The following is a 17,180-nucleotide window of genomic DNA, read 5'->3' as shown; positions in this document are numbered from 1 at the left end:
ATGGGAACCTGGAGCTTCACCATCACCTGAGAAGAGACAGATTCAATCAGGAGATGAGAGCAGAAATAGCTCCTCGGTGGAGCGTCCGGACAGAGCGTCACGCGTTCGATTCCTCAGGGTTTGGAACATGCAGGTGGAGACCCACCTCCCTCTGCAGCTCCTTGAACAGGTCGGCCGACTGGGACTCGCTCCGGCCTGGCATGCTGGAGCCCTGCGCCTCCTTGGCCTCCTCGTTCACCCTCCTGTTGATGGACAGCACCTCCTGGTCCTCGGACGGCTCGTCGTGCTCCACCGCCACCTCGTCGTAGGTCGGCTGAGGAAGAGGCCAGTCCAGGATGGAGGGCGTGTCCTGAGGAGATCAGAGCGTTCCATCTCAGAGCTGAGCCTCAGCGGTCAACCCGTCCATCCGTCCCGACCTCCAGAAGGACGCAGACCTTCAGAGCTCTTCTCTGGAAGTTTCTGCGCCGTTTCATTCCTAAGACGGTCCGTTTATAAGTCTGAGGTTTGTTTGAACTTGATGAAGCAGATAATCGGACGCTTATATTTTAACAAGTTACATGTTTCTTACTATCTAAACCTGCTGCAATAAAACCGTTTCAATGTCAAACATGAAAAAAATTATTTGTTTTTGTCAAGTTTTATTATAGAAACCTTAAAGGGACATTGAAGTAAAAAAATATTGCAGTTAACAACTAGTGTACACCAGTTAGTATCCACAATTTATTTTACTTCAAGTTTTTTTAAACTTCGATGTCCATTTAGCTCAGAGCCCTAAAGGGACAAAAAAGGTTCTGGTGCTCTCCAGGTGGTCACTGAATATTTGTTTTCTAAAAATGGAAATAAAAAAAAAAATCTAAAAATGAAAGTAAAAAATACGTTTTTTTATGAAAATGGAAGTAAAAACATTTTTTTCCTGAAAATAGAGGCAAAAACAATTGTTTATGGTTACTAACTGGTGAACACCAGATAGTAACTGAACTGTTTTTTCTAAAAATGGACGTAAAAAAACTTTTTTTTGTATCTGTACATGAAATGTGCAATACAAAAAAACTTTTCTTGTCTTAAGATGGAAGTAAAAAAAATATTTCATGAAAATGGAAGTAAAAAACAGGTTTTTCTAAAAATTGAAGTACAAATATTTTTTCTAACAATAGAGGAACAAATATTTTTTCTGGTTACTAACTGATGCACATCAGATAGTAACTGAACTTTTTTTTTCTAAAAAGGGAAATAAAAAAACGTTTTTCTAAAAATTGAAGTAAATTGTTGTTTTTTTTTAAAAAAAAAGAGACAAGAATAAACACAATTGTCGTTACTAACTGGAGTGCACCAGATAGTAATTAGATTTTTCCTTAACTTCCATTTTTGTATTTTTTTTAACTCTACTATATTTTTTTTAAACTTCCCTTCAGGGGATCTGTACTAAAGTGACACTGAAGTCAAATTTCTGCAATTTTTAGATAAAAAATCTTTTTTACTTTGATGTTCCTTTAGGAGCTCCGTAGAATTTGTTCTTTTTCATTGTTTCCCTCATTAAACTTCAGTGTTTATCATGAAGAGCAGACAGCTCAAATAATCAACTGTCAGTTTGATTCCTTAAAACTGAAGTTTAACCTTAAACACCAAAACAGCCATTTGGTCCATTTTCATAGTGACCAAAACCGAACCAGAGCAAAAAATACACGAAATATTCTGATAAACATGATAAATATTTACCATCGTGTAAAGTGTTATTTTTCTATATAAAACTTTAGATGGATGTGCATACAGATTGAAGTTCTCCCTCCCTGCAGTCCTTTGGTCCTCCCTGTTAGTGGGAGGAGCTTATTTGTCTGTAATTCATTAATTGCGATTAACGAGGTAATTTGACACCGTTAGCAGAAACCCTCCATCATTTTCTGCTTTCAAACTCACTCAGTGAGCACGCTCAAACCACACCTGACCTGGGGAGGCTTTCTGCTGCCGATTGATTGAAGGCTGACTCCAGCTGTGACCCCCCCACAGTAGATGTCCAGGGCAGGAACCGTGTTCAATCAATGATCCGCCGTCAGCATCACACCGACCCGCATGACTGCATCAGACTCTCAGAGGGAAGGCCAGTGAGCATGCTCAGTTCTCGGCGTCTCTGACGGGCCGTCAGGCTGAACTGATGCTTCGCCTCTTTTTGGGTGGGAGGGGGTCAAACTGAGGTTCAATAAACCCAGATGGGAATTGCAGCTTTTTTCTGGCTGCTCCAGCAGGAGGAGCAGCAGACGGAGGAAAAACATCCAAAGGCAGGTCAGCGGAGCGGCGGACGACCTTTGAGAGGAAGTTTGTCCCTCCAAAATAAAGGTGAGCCAGTTTGACCAGATCTCAGAAAACCGCAGCCTCCCTTAAAGGAAGACGTTCTGAGACCAGAACCTGGACCGGACCAAACACCTACAATCTGTCAGAGCCAAGAACACGTCTCCAACCTTCAGCGTGTCGTCGTCCAGGGGGCGGCACTCCGTGAGCGGGGAGGGCGTGGTGGAGCTGAAGCTGTCGTCGGTGAAGTCGATTAGCGACACCTCACTTTTGGCCGAGCGCACGCCACCGCCGCCGCCCTCCCACGGGCGCAGCTTCAGACCCAGAGAAGCGCTCAGCTTCTTCAGCCCCGATGAAGCTCCGGCGTCGTCCTCCTCTTCGTAGTCGTCCATCACCGAGTCGTAGAAGGGCTCTGGACACAGACGGGACGGTCAGGGCCGAGCAGACGGCATGCTGGGAGTAAAAGGAGGAGGGGACGACTCACTTTTTAGCAGGATGGCAGGCTGGGGGGGTCGAGGAGGGGGCTGCTCTGTTGAGGACAGATTTGAGCCGTCAGACTGACTCAGAATGAAACAGCTGTGACTGTCGTCTGACTGAAAACAAAATTTTACTCTTTGCTCGGTTTGGAAGTTTGGTTGGTCTCGAACGGCCAGAATCAAATCCCAGAACGTCCGGAGGATCCATGGGATTCCCCAAGTACAGACTGGAGACACAAACAGCAGAGAGAATACACGTTTAACAGGAAGGGGTAGTGAGGTAGAAGCGTGGCGCTCTGCTGCCCTCCAGTGGACAACCTCAGTACAGCTACTACTGAGCTACTAATGAACCAAAAAAAGGAACTTTTAATTCATTTAATTGCTTAATTATATGGAGGTAAATTAAGGCCAATATTATTTGAAATCCAAATAAAAGAACCTTAAAAAAACATTAGTGTTTGACCAAAAAAAAAAAAATAATAATAATTCAAAACATCTGAAACTTTTTGCTATTCTAAAATAAACGTAATTATTTTCAGCTTCAAATGTTTCAGGTTTCAACACTATAAAATTTAAATTGATTCAAACTCTTTTTTCAATTTTGAATCTGAAAATTTCTATTTCAAAGCCCTGTTGTGGTGAATTGAGGCGGGGCTAACACGAAGGACCAATCCGAACGGGGTTCAGTCCCGCTGCATTCACTGAAACTGAGAATTTCTGATGTCCTTAAAGTTTTGAAATAGAATTTTTCAGATTCAAAACCGAAAAAGAAAAGTTGAAAGAGAAAAAAAAAAAGAAACTGAAATTTTGAGTTTTAAAATCTTCGATACTATTTCTCATTCTATTCTCCTCCAAAGACTCTCCTCCCTCGGTATCACTTCAACCCCCCTTCGATGGTTTCATTCCTATTTCTCTGGCCGCACTCAGTTCATCCAGCTAAAATCTTTCCGTTCTGATTCTTCCCGTTTCCTCCGGTGTTCCCCAAGGCTCTGTCCTTGGTCCTCTTTTATTCATCACTTACCTCCTTCCACTTGGCAACATCTTCCGCAAATTCAAAATCAGCTTCCATTGTTTCGCGGATGACACCCAGCTCTATCTCTCCAGTAAACCAAACTCCTCCCTCCCACCCTCCTCCCTAACATCTTGTTTGCATGAAATAAAAAACTGGTTCACCCAAAACTTTCTTAAACTCAATAGCGATAAAACTGAATTATTACTTGTTGCATCTAAATCCACACTTTCCAAGATCTCAAATTTTACACTTTCTATTGACTCCACATCAGTCTCCCCCTCCCCCCAGGTAAAGAGCCTGGGTGTCATCCTTGATAGTTCCCTTTCCTTTCAACCGCATATTAATAACATTACCCGATCTGCTCATTTTCATCTGCGCAATATTAATCGTCTTCGTCCCTCTCTCACTGTCGATTCCGCTTCTATATTGGTCAATAGTCTGGTCACTTCTCGCATCGACTACTGCAACGCACTTCTGTCCGGTCTACCTCAAAAAACTCTCAATAAACTCCAACTGGTTCAGAACTCAGCCGCTCGCATTATTTCCAGAACTCCACCGTTTCATCACATCACCCCCGTCCTCCAACAGCTCCACTGGCTTCCTGTCAAATTCAGAGTTCAATTTAAACTTCTCCTCCTCACCTTCAAAGCACTCCATAACCTGGCCCCGCGTTATCTATCTGAGCTCCTCCATATTTACACTCCCGTCCGTACACTCCGGTCTTCTTCCACCCTCCAACTCTCCGTACCCCCCATCCGTCTGGTCACCATGGGGAGCCGAGCCTTCAGCCACTCGGCCCCCACACTATGGAACTCACTCCCTCCTGATCTCCGGACCATTGACTCATTACCCGTGTTTAAGTCCAAACTCAAAACATACATGTTTAAATCTGCCTTTTCTGTCTGATCTCACTACCATTAATCCTGTGGCTGATTTGATTTTATTTTATTTGTTTATTTATTTATTTTTTAAAGATTTTATCGTGTTTCTGTTTTTACGATATATTTACTTGTCCTGATTTTATTATCCTTCTCTTTGTAATGTACAGTGTCCTTGAGTGACCAGAAAGGCGCTTTGAAATAAAATGTATTATTATTATTATTATTATTAAAAACACAGAACATTTAAAGCTGAAAATAGTTACGTTTATTTTAGAATAGCAAATGGTTTAGGACATTTAACAATTTTTTGTTCAAAAAACATATTTGTTTTATTTGGGTTTTAAATAATAATGGCCCCAATTTAGCTTCATATAATTACAGAAGAATATCCCTTTTGAAAATTTGATAAAGTGTAACTGCATTCCTCCTATTATACTTTAAAAGATTAGATTTAATATCTGAGTCTTAGTCATTTCTTTGTCTAAATTGTTTACATTTTTGTCTTTTAGCTGTTCTGGTGATTTTTAAAAATGTCATATTAGCTTGTTTAAAACAAAAAAGTGTTTTTTGGTTTCATGCCGTCTTCATCTCTCCGGCTCGGCTGACCTGTCGATGCGGTCGGCGTGCCCCCAGCTCCGGTTGGGGTCCGTGTCTCCGTGGCCGGTGTGGATGAAGGAGTGTTTGAGGGGTCGGCTGATGTCCTGAGCGGAGAGACCCGCCACCGACGTGACGACCTGGCGAGGGAACTGGCCGATCCGCAGCGTCCTCCTGTTCTGACCTCGCCACCAGTAATGCTCCGCCCTGCAGAAGAAACGATGGAGGACAAGAAAATTAAGATTGTAGCCAGCTCCTCTAAAGTCAGCGCCCCTGCAGCATGCTAGCAAGTTCTTCCACAGCGAGCTAGCGAGCTGCGCTGTAGCATGCTAGTGAGCACTTCAGTGGTAAGCTACCGAGCTCTGCTGCTTTGAGCTAGCAAGCTGCACTGTCCACCAAGCACCTGGCTAGCATAGCGAGCTAACCCACTGAATGACCACTCAAGTCAATGTGGGCAAACACACGTGTGGTCACCGTGGAAACTGAGGACAAACCCAATCGGCTCCCATATTTTCTTCCCACGCTTAAACCAGATGGGCCCACTTGGCCTTGCTGGCTGGGATTTGATGTTGGGCAGAAATAATCCTAAACTTTTATTAAAAATGAGCTAAATGCATCTTTTGTGAAACAAAATAAAGAAAACAAGGATGGATAAAACGAGATCTGCTGCAGAAACGAGTGACAGACTTCACCGACCTTCCCTCGATGATGGTGATGACATCGTTCATCTTGATCTGGAGTTTGTCCTCCTCCTCAAAGTCCTGCAGAGCTCGCATGTCGGTGGGCATCGTCTGCAGACAGAATCCGGACCGTCAGCGGCAGGACGGTCGCGTCACAGCATCAAAAAAAACATGGTTTCTACTAAAAAACGTTTTCATTTAGCAGCTAATGCTAGAGCAAACTCTGCTGTTCCTTCCTCTGATTGGATGGACACACCAGGTAATTAGTGGTGGGAGGAGCTAGAATATGTAGTAAACATGGAGCTGGCCCCTGTAGAGGGCGCTCTCGGCAGCTTCATTGGGTCACATGTGACGCTTATTCCGAAGGATGTGAGATTTAAGAGTAGAACTGCTACGATGAGGCAACTAATCAACGACTAATCGACTATTAAAATGGTTGATTAGTCGTTTATTAGTCGACTAATTGCTAATTTAGGCTTTTTTGTTTTTATGCTCGTTTGGAGTTCAGCTAATATTTCAGCTACATGCTAGCTATTTTGGCTAACTTAGGCTTTTTTCAGTTTTTATGCTGCTTTGGAAATTAGCTAAAATTTCAGCACTTGCTAGCTATTTTGGGTAGTTTAGGCTTTTTTGTTTTTAAGGTTATTTTGAAGTTTAGCTAATTTTTCAGTTACATGCTAGCTATTTTAGCTAACTTAGGCTTTTTTGTTTTTTAGGCTATTTTGGAGTCTAGCTAATATTTCAGCTAAATGCTAGCTATACAGGGTATTTTAGCTTTTTTGTTTTGTTTTTTAGGCTAATTTAGAGTTTAGCTAATATTCAGCTACATGCTAGCTATTTTGGCTAACTTAGGCTTTTTTCAGTTTTAATGCTGCTTTGGAAATTAGCTAATTTTTCAGCTACATGCTAGCTGTTTTGGCTAACCTAGGCTTATTTTTCAGTTTTTTAGGCTAATTTGGCATTTAAATAATATTTTATCCATCTATCAACTTCATCATTTTTTAGCTAACAATTTCAGGATCTTAAGCTATCAGCACTAGCACCTTTAGCGGCCAAATTCAGCTTACAGCATTCACACTAGCATTATCACAGGTAATGCTATATATATAGTTCTTAGTTAAAAACTAATGACGTCTGTTTTACATCCACTTGGTGCATGACCCGATCAGTCAACTAATCGTGAGGGAGCACTATTTAGCAGCCTCACCTCCAGCAGGAAGTCTCTGAGGGCGATGAAGGTGGGCCGGTCTTCAGGGGTGGGGCTCCAGCACTGCAGCATGACGTTGTAAACGTCCTGAGGACAGTCGTCGGGTTTGCAGAGTCTCTCAGCCTCCACGTCCACCTTATGCAGGATCTGCAGAAGACGGAGAACGTTCTAGCTCCCGCTCTGCCGTTTTGTGAGGAATGTTCCCGCCGATTGAGGAGGGCGGAGCCTCACCTGGCTTCCGTTCAGGCCGAGCCACGGCTCCCGCCCGTGGGAGAACATCTCCCACAGCGTGACCCCAAACATCCAGGTGTCGGAGGCGTGGGAGAAGGAGCGGGACTTCAGGGACTCCGGAGCACACCTGGAGCGGGAAGACGGGAATCAGAGCAAAGACTCGCAAAGACGGGAAAACCTCCTTTCTGGTCTCGTCACCATGGAAACGGGATCTTGTGGCCTTCCTCCATGATGTAGTGGTCCGTGTGTGAAGGCAGCGCCCTCATCAGGCCAAAGTCTCCGATCTTCACGGTCTCGTTGCTGGACAGCAGCACGTTGCGGGCCGCCAGGTCTCTGTGGAGGAACCGCCTTTGCTCCAGGTACGCCATCCCACAGGCTACCTGCAGAGGAAAACGGGAGAACACGGGACTCGAGCATCCGCAGACCTCAAACAGCAGGAGATCGGACGGTCCCGACCTGCACGGCGTAGTTACACAGCAGCAGGATGAGGATGTGGCCCTGGCGCTTCCGGAGGCGGTCCAGCAGCGAGCCCAGAGGAGCCAGCTCCGTCACCTGCACCCAGACACAGCAGAGGAGCTGAAGAGGAACCGCCACGGATCGGGCTGACGTTCTGCAGAGCGCCGCTCACCATCTTCATGGGCTGCGTCAGGACGATCCCGTACAGCCGGATCAGGTTCTGGTGGTTCAGCGAGTGCATGGCGTTCACCTCCCTGATGAAATCGTCCAGACCGTCCGAGTCCAGAACGCCGGTCTTCAGACACTTCACGGCCACCGACAGCTGCAAAGTTCAAGAGGATTCCTGAACATCGACGTCTGGAGAAGAAACTCAGTTTCCTGCAACTAAAAACTTATTTAGGACAGAATTTCTTTGTTCCTGAATTAATCCAGAAAAAAAACTTGGCTAAATTCTTTTATCTTCAATTCTTTTATCTGGTAAACACAGAAATGGTGTTTCTTTCTTATGAATTTATTACTTTTTCCTTCTAAATTTATCACTTTTTCCACATAAATGTTTTAAAATTTCTCCTACATTTTTCACTTTTTTCTTGTTAATGTATAAAAAATGTTCTCATACATTTAATTTTTTTAAATTGTAGATTTAGAACTTTTAAAGTCATAAATTTATTTCTTCTTTCTCATAAATGTATCACTTTTTTCCCTATATTTTGAGACTTTTTACTCCTAAATTTAGGACTTTTTCCTGTAAATGTTTTTTCTTTTAAATTTACAACTTTTAAACTAATACAGTTATTACTTTTTTTGAGAAAGTTTATGACGTTTCTTTCTCTCAAATGTACACATTTTTTTCGTGAATTTATAACTTTCAAAGTTGTGAATTTATAACATTTTTCTTGCAAATTTTCTTTTTTTTTTTTAGTAAATATATCACTTTTTTCTCATAAAATTAATATTTTTTCTCGTAAATGTATGACTTTTGTCTCAATAATTTATTTCTTTTTCTAGTAAAATTATTACTTTTTTCTAATAGATTTATTAACTTTTCTTGTAAATTAATTTGTTTTTCTTGTAAAATTACATCTTTTAAAATTGTATATTTACAACTTTTAAAGTAAAAAATGTATGACTTTTTTTCAAGTAAATTTATAACTTTTCTCTCATAAAGTTAAATGTTTTAAAGTCGTAGATTTACAACTTTAAAAGCATAAATTTACAAGAAAAAAGTCGGAAATTTAGCCTTTGACTTTTAAAGTCATAAATATAATTTAATTTCTCATAAATTTATGAAATCGTCAATTTACGAGAAATAAAGTAATAATTTAAAAGCATTTTTTTCATGTAAAATGGCCCAAATACTCCGTCGTACTTTTGGATTTTCACTGATGGAGAATTTTTTAGTTGTGAGCAAAAAAAGTACAAAAATATGATTTTCTCGAAGCCTTTCTGGCTCCAAACAAGCCAAATCCGCCTTAAAACTCAGTAAACTTTTAGTTTGAACTCTTTAAGCTGTGCTTTCTTCAGCTATGAGCTTAATCCGACGATGTTTTCTGTAAACGGTTCCTGCTGCTCTGCTTCAAACAACGTGGCGTCGACGTCGGGGTTGTGCTGACCACTCTCCCGTTGGGCGCCGTCCACTCCCCTCGCCGCACCACCCCGAACGTGCCGTCCCCGAGGCGCTCGAACAGCTGCAGCTCCGGCTCTCGGATCAGGCAGGTGAGCGAGGCTCCCGGCTCGCTGCCAGCCGCACCCGCCGAGGACGCCGCCGCCGCCGGGAAGGTCTGCTGGGAGTCGGAGTCCCGCTTCACCGGGAAAACCTGCAGGTCCACGAACACACAGAACCAATGATCCATCACTAATGCAGTTCAAAACTAGAAACTATAATAAATGTTCAAAGTTGAATGATTGGGAGTTTTTTACTCTGGACTGGAGAAACCTTCCTAAAATGTTTTTGGCTTTTGGAGTGTTCCAGGAATAACAGAGAGCTTCTTCACCTTACTCATCCAGGATTTGCGTTTGTAAAGCGCTCTCCTCCTCTTCACCGCCTCCCACAGCCTCCTCTGACCTGCAGCGGCAGAAACAGCGGCCTCAGCCGGGATCTTCCCTCAGACCGCCGGAGCGAGCGGGAGGACTCACCGGGACGGCCCATGCCGATCTTCTCCAGATCCTCGTTCTTCACGTAGTCGAAGTGCGAGAGCCGCGTGACGTTGAGCTCGTCGCGGATCCGCAGGAAGTACTGCTGCAGCTGCACGTCGGTCAGCAGCTCCAGGAGCCACTCGGTGCCCTCCTCACACTGCATCTGTGCGCACAAACACGCACGAACACGCACAAACACACACAAACACACACAAACACACAATCTGAATGTGCACGAGTCAAACTGCAGGAGATCCACAATCATTCAGGAAACACGTTTAGAAACTTTCATTTCATATGATCTTCTTGTATCCAAGATTTCAAAATAAATAAAGATTCTTAACCAAAAGAAGACGACAGTTTGAACCTTCAGCATCTTCCAGACATGGAGACAATTCAAAGAAATTCACAAAAACTTTCCAGCAAACAGGAAAAACAATCCCAAAATAAAAGAGAAAAATAAATAAAAGAACATTAAATAATTCAGTGAGTTTTCTAAACCAAAGCAGGAGAAAAGAGCAGAGTTTGGACTCTTCTTCAGCCTGTTCGGTTCTGACTCGGTTCTACAGCCGATGGCTTCCTTCACAGTTCTGCTGGATGTTTGGGTCCAACATCAGAAAGTGACTCATAAACAATAGGAGATGAAGGTTTGAAGCAGAACCGTTCTGTTTTGGATCATTAGTTTTCCTAAATTTGATCCCATATCTCTAATGTCTACGAGGGTTTCAAAGAACCTCAGAGCAACAACCAAACACGGCGGCGGTGGTGTGATGATGTGAACCAGGATTCTGTGTTTTGTTGGAACACATTCTGGATTACTTCCTAAATCTAAACTGTTCTGGCTCTGCAGTGGAAGGTACCAGCTGATCAGAGTGAGCCCCTCCTACACCTGATCTGAGCTGGGATAGGCTCCAGCAACCTAGTGACCCTGTACTCCATTGAGATGAACAGGAGATGGGACGGATGGACGGATGGAAAATGTTCACTATAATCAATTAAAAACATGACAGAAGTTTTTCTACAGGGAAGCCAAAAAGTGTCAATTTGTTATTACTGTTAACTTTAAAGCAGTTTTTATTTTGTCTTATTTTCCTACTGTGAAAAACTTAAACATGAAAACATGATTTGGGATTTGTCTGAATAGAAATTACTGCAGTTTCCCATTTTTTGTGTATAAAATTTGTTAGAAAAAAAAAAAAAAAACACCGGGAGGGGGCAAATACTTCCTGTTGAAGAAATAAAGATCTGAAGATCAGATCGATTTAATATCTACTATTTATACACACACAGGCATGCAGCCAAATATAGATAGAAGGACTGACTAATCGACGACAAATCAACTATTAAAATAGTCGACGACTAATTTAATAGTCGATTAGTCGTTACTTTATATTATATGGAGTCAGAGTGTAGTAAAGTAAAATTGGCATTCTGCTAGCTTTATGGACTATTTTGGCATTTATTAAGATTTTTAGGCTAATTTGGAGATTAGCTAATATTTCAGCTACATGGTAGCTATTATGGCTAATCAAGGAATTTTTCAGTCCTTTTTATCCTTACTTGGAGTTTAGCTAACGCTTCAGCTACATGCTAGCTATTTTTGGCTCATTTAGGAATTTTTCCGTTTTTTTTAGGCTAATTTTTTAGTTTAGCTAACATTTAAGCTACATGGTAGCTATTTTGGCTAACTTAGGCTTTTTTCAGTTATAATGGCTAATTTGGAGTTTAGCTAACATATCAGCTACGTGCTAGCTATTTTGGCTAATTTGGTTAACTCTTCATTTTTTTAAGAATAATTTGGCATTTAGCTAATATTTTAGCTGACTATCAGCTTTAGCGATTTCAGCTATCTATTTCAGCATCTTCAACTATCGTCACTGGCATCCTCAACTACCAAATTCAGCTTCCAGCATTCACACTAGCATTATCACAGGTAATGCTATTTATCTAGTTTTTAGTTAGTTTAAAGCTAATGATAGTTAAAATGTGTGTTTGTACATGACCTGTTTGATAGACTAATCAAAAAAAATAATCGGTGATTAGTCGACTATTAGTTGACACTAACACAAGCACAAGCGCTCTCAAACACATATACATGCACACATGTGTGCACACACATACACACACAGACAATAACTCAGCTGCACCTCCTCCCCCCGCCTCCTCCCATTTACCATTTTCCCCCCGACACTCCTGCTCCTCTCCTCTTCCTCGTCCCCCTCCCCCTCTCCTCTGCCGTAGGGGAGGCGCTGGTACATGTAGCTCTCCCCCATCCTGAACGGCCCCCGCTGTCCTCGCTCCTCGCCGCTGTCCTGATCTGAAGCGTTTCCGGGGAGGCGTCGGCGGCGGTCCTTTCTCGGGGATCCGAGCGCAAGCCGTTAATCCTCTGCCGGCTCCATGACCTTCTGCGTTCAATCGATGCCGCGCGCACACGCCTTCCACGCAAACGGGCAGGGAGGAGGGGGCGCGTTTGACGGCGATGCTGCCGCCGTATCACCTGAAGCTGCGTGCAAACTGGCCGCGTCCGCCCTCCCACTGCTCTTTTCTGCTTCCTGCTGACTCACGGCTCCCCGCAGAGCTGGGCCCCCCCACGCATCCTCTCCTCCTGCTCCTGCCTCAGCCCGACTGATGCTCAATAATTCAGCAGATCCTACAACAGCACGATGGAGATGATGAGGAGAAGAAGCAGGACAGGATGGAGGAGAAGGAGGAGGAGAAGAAGGAGGAGAGGATGGAGGAGAGGATGAGGAGAGGATAGAGGAGAGGATGAGGAGAGGATAGAGGAGAGGATGAGGAGAGGAAGGAGGAGAGTATGGAGGAGACGATAGAGGAGAGGATGAGGAGAGGAAGGAGGAGAGTATGGAGGAGACGATAGAGGAGAGGATGAGGAGAGGATGGAGGAGAGGATGGAGGAGAGGATGGAGGAGAGGATAGAGGAGAGGATAGAGGAGAGGATGAGGAGAAGGAGGAGGAGAAGAAGGAGGAGAAGAAGGAGAGGATGGATGAATGGATGGATGGATGGATGGATGGATGGATGGATGGATGGATGGTGTGGAGCATTAAAATCCACATTAGGACCATTTCATGCTGTTTTTAGTCCTATTTAATATAATACAGCTAATTAATTCTATTCATTTCATTCTGATGTTCATTTCATTCAGTTTTTTTAATTTGGTATTTTTAATGAGAAAAACTGAAGCTTTCCTCTGATTTATTAAATCAGTTTCACCAAATTACCATCTATTAAGAACAAAAATCATCCCAGATTTATTTCCTTTTTAAATTATTTGTTCTTCTTGTTTCCACATAAAAATGTATCACAGTTGAACTGGGTTTTATTATTAAAAAAGAACAGATAAAAAAATGAAAAAGTAAAAAAAGTGATTGTTGAACAAAAAAAACAACATAATTATATAAAAACTATATTTTAAGTCAAGTTTTTGTGATTGTTCAACCCTGTAAAACCAACGATGTTTATGCTAATTCAATGCTAAAGCACAGCGGTGGCAGAATCATGATATGGGAACCATTTGATTTAAAAAATAGTGAAAAGTGAAAACCCTAAATATAATTTTCTTACAAAATAAAAATGACTTTCAGTAACATCGTCTGAAAATCTTCAAGAACTATTTTATTTTAATTATTTTTAACTTAACATGAATTTTAGACTAATTTGATGCTTGAGAAAAAATTTCTTTCCAAAATGATCTTTAGAAGCCAGCTTTAGTGTTACCGTTTAAAAATACCAGAGTTAATTCAAGAAGATAATTTTGTTTCCCAGTAGAAATTAGTGGCGTTTTATTTTTAGCCGTCTCTGTTTTTCTGTAGGTTGAACTGAACCAGAAAAAGTATGAAAGCGGGAAAGTGGGCTGTTACCACGGGCAACACGTGACGGGACAGGCAGGAGCGCTGGTGCGTGAACTCGGTTCATGTGAGAGTGTCTGTCCACAGAAAAATGAGCATCAAACCCGTTTTTTTTTTATCCAGGGATGCACTCGGATAAATTTAGCTCATCTTCTGGCCTGAAAGCGAAGCTGCAGAAACACGTCGGCCTCCTTTGCTTTACGGAGCGCCAACTTTGAGATGCAGTTTGGACCGGTTGACTGTTGTGTCATGAAAATGATGAAACTCCTGCTCTTACCGTCAGCTGTGGGTCACCTGCAGGCAGCCATGGATGGAGAAACGTCTGCAGGAACAGAAACTTCCATTTATATTTATATCACCTAAAGAAAAACGACACAATTCACCACAGGATGCAGCTGGTCTGTAGAGAAATTCCATCAAATATTTTGGCTAAAACTTCTGCCTGAAACTGTTATTTTAATTCATTTCAGCTCAGCTCAAAGATGTGCAGCAAAGGAATTTTAGTGTATTTTTAAATCTATTTCAATCAGTTCAAATTCTGATCCTCAGACAGACTGAAAACAATATTTAGATAGTTTGTAGAAATATCTGCAGTTTGGTCTCATAAGTAATAATCTGTTGAGGAGCCTGAAGCTCCTGGAGAGAACAGCTGCAGATGAATAATGGGATTCTCACGGGACTTCAACTACAACCCCGGGCGCAGCCATGTGGAACCAACGTTAGCATGGAAGCTAACAGAGCTGTGATGGATGCTAACGTGACCGTGGAGAATCAAGTTGGAATATTTCTTAGGGATTTCCTTGGACCTAAATACTGCTGAGGTCTGTCATCCGCTTCCTCGGAGAAAGAATACGGATAAACCAGCTCCAGAATCTTTGTCAAACCACTCGGACCACCGGACCAGACGAAGCCTCTGGAAATAAAATCCATGAACGACTTTGAGAACTGTGGGATTACACATGTCTGAACCTTTAATTAAAGAAAAATGTGAAATGTGAACTCAAAAACCACTGAAGGTGAACTCTGACCCGATTCTGAGCTGAAGAACTCGAGCACAATTCCCTTAAAATGAGACCTTTACAGTCTCTCAGTCATAACAATGAAGAACGATTACGTGGCCTTAAAATGTTCCTAAGCTGTGATGTAGCACTGATTCTGCTCAAATTCCTGATCTTTTTTTCTTTTCAACCTTTTACTTTTTGTATTATTACAATAATTCTTTGATGGAAACAATCTGCACAAATTGTCTTTTTTTAGTGAGAATATTGTGACATTTGTTTGCATTAACAAATGAAGCTGATTTATACTTATTACTTTTTGTATTACAATAATTCTTTGATGAATACAATTTTATTAACTAAGAATATTAAGATTATTGTTACTGATTAATATGAATTATTTGTCTGAGGATGTTTTGAAATTTGATTACATCAATGATATTAATGATCCTTTATAACTTGAATCTGTTATTGTAGAGTATTAATATTTGATATTAAGTCCTGAACCCGATATTGATAATTCATGTAGAGAAAATGGTCGAGCCGGAGTGGGATTATATAAATTTGCTTCCTCCAACTCACTTTGAAGTTATCTAAATGTAATTCAATGTAATGTTTTTATTTTTGTGTATTATTCCTGATTGCTTGAAATAAACCATTTAATTCATTCATTCATAACTAAATGCTAAATACAGTTCAAACTTGTTGAATGTAGTCAAACTCCAGGATTGTTTCTCCAGAACAAAAAAGCAACTTAAGAAGGTTTAAATGTATCCAAAAAGAAAAATATCTTGTTTTATTTCATGTAAACATAAGCTTTGAGTTAACATCGGGAAAACAAACGTTTTCTGTGATCAGAAAATGGAATATTATAAATGTTACAGTCAAGATTTGAAAACTAAACATGGAAACAAACAATACAGAGCTACAATAACACCTTTATGTTGCTTCTCCTGGTTTCACACAGTTAGCTTTTTATTATGACACAAAACTTTGATCTTATCCAAAAGGATGAGCTTTCTGCAACATTTTAAATGTAATTTAAATGTATGTCAGAAGAAATTCATGGAATCTTCAATAATAATATGAAGATGAGCTTCTGGCTGGACGTGGAGCAGCCTTTGACTCCTGACAGGTAAAACTCAGGGATTACTGCTGTGACTAATTGGATAAGTGAATAAGAAGGAGCAGCAGAACCCACCTGACCTATAAAACATTTGGACCGTACCAATGGTTCTGGTCGACTCATCAGAACAAAAAAAATGATATCGAAGAGACAAAACACCTTTTTTAATGTAACTAAGGTCTAATAAACTAGTGAGTTAATATAAGATAATCCATTATTTATTATTACCTGTTAATTGTTTTGTCAACATTACAAATTTAAACCAGTTCGTTTTTAAATTAAACTTCTTTTAGTTTAACCCAAAGCGGATTCCCGCTTTACCTCTGGTGATGGAGGAACCTGTTAACACCGTGAGGAGCTGAATGTTTTCCCGGGTAAACAAACCTCCGCGGACGGCAGCGGCGGCGGCGGCTCCTCTCCCTGCCGTGACGGCGGCTCCTCCTCCCGCGGTCACTCCTCGCTCCTCCCGCCGCTCTCCTCCTCTGAGCTCCGCGGGCGGGCGCCTCCTTTCCGGTAGAACCCTCTGAATTCACCTGGATCCGCTATCCTCGCTACAGTCACGCTCAAATCTAGGCATTGGAGCGTAACTGTTGCGTCAGAGACGTGACCACGCCCCCAGAAGGACCAACCGTGACCGGAAGTACAAAATTAAGAGACTTCCTGTTTAGAATTATTTATAAAAACATGCAAAAACATGCTTTCTTTCTTTTCAAGTATGCTAATATAAACAATTTAGATATAAAAATGTTTTAATATAAATGACAATTACATTTTCTGCACAGATTACTTATTTTTGCTGGTTGCATAAAGTGTAAAATATAGTTTATAAAATTAAAAATCTAAATTAGTAGAAGTAAAAAATGAAAAATCTTAGCTGCTATGTCAAATAATTAGATCTAAAGAAAATCAAACAAAAAACTTGTTTTCAATGAGAGCTATAACTGCATAAATAAAATTTGAAATTTACAGTAAAAAAAGGCAAACCAGACTCAATGTAGGCATAAATCACATTGGAAATGTAAAATACTGAATTTAATATTTTACTGTGGAAATTTTTATTTTGAAGCAGAAAAGTTTGCAAAAAAATATTAGAATTGTTGTCCAACAGGGTATTTTAGAACTGATTTATTTCAAACAAAATGTATTTTTCCTTGAAATTTTAAAGTCAAAGGAAAAATTAAATCGTAGCAAGAAAACTAAAAAAAAAAAAGTTGAAGATTCTTGATGGACAGAAGA

The 17,180-nt window shown here is 41.1% G+C and overlaps 1 protein-coding gene across 1 annotated transcript in view; it reads right to left on the bottom strand.

Moving 5' to 3' along the window:
- Positions 1 to 16,569, bottom strand: part of tnk2a (tyrosine kinase, non-receptor, 2a) — a 22,341-nt gene extending 5,772 nt beyond the window's left edge. Inside the window, exons 1-18 of the mRNA XM_024280620.2 lie at positions 16,329 to 16,569; positions 14,098 to 14,142; positions 12,131 to 12,606; positions 9,957 to 10,119; positions 9,815 to 9,885; positions 9,434 to 9,637; positions 7,993 to 8,142; positions 7,821 to 7,916; positions 7,563 to 7,744; positions 7,365 to 7,491; positions 7,134 to 7,280; positions 5,943 to 6,037; positions 5,259 to 5,453; positions 2,895 to 2,986; positions 2,768 to 2,812; positions 2,454 to 2,695; positions 146 to 349; positions 9 to 26 (exon numbers count right to left, since the gene is read on the bottom strand). Coding sequence (XP_024136388.1) covers positions 9 to 26; positions 146 to 349; positions 2,454 to 2,695; positions 2,768 to 2,812; positions 2,895 to 2,986; positions 5,259 to 5,453; positions 5,943 to 6,037; positions 7,134 to 7,280; positions 7,365 to 7,491; positions 7,563 to 7,744; positions 7,821 to 7,916; positions 7,993 to 8,142; positions 9,434 to 9,637; positions 9,815 to 9,885; positions 9,957 to 10,119; positions 12,131 to 12,229 — 2,130 coding nt within the window. The 5' untranslated portion in view covers positions 12,230 to 12,606; positions 14,098 to 14,142; positions 16,329 to 16,569. The remainder of the gene's footprint in view (positions 1 to 8; positions 27 to 145; positions 350 to 2,453; positions 2,696 to 2,767; positions 2,813 to 2,894; positions 2,987 to 5,258; positions 5,454 to 5,942; positions 6,038 to 7,133; positions 7,281 to 7,364; positions 7,492 to 7,562; positions 7,745 to 7,820; positions 7,917 to 7,992; positions 8,143 to 9,433; positions 9,638 to 9,814; positions 9,886 to 9,956; positions 10,120 to 12,130; positions 12,607 to 14,097; positions 14,143 to 16,328) is intronic.
- Between the last annotated feature and the right edge of the window lie 611 nt (positions 16,570 to 17,180).

This window comes from Oryzias melastigma, linkage group LG20 (assembly GCF_002922805.2).
Source record: "Oryzias melastigma strain HK-1 linkage group LG20, ASM292280v2, whole genome shotgun sequence".
NCBI lineage: Eukaryota > Metazoa > Chordata > Actinopteri > Beloniformes > Adrianichthyidae > Oryzias > Oryzias melastigma.
The sequence above is the reverse complement of the archived record's forward strand: the minus strand, read 5'-3'. Positions and strand labels throughout refer to the sequence as shown.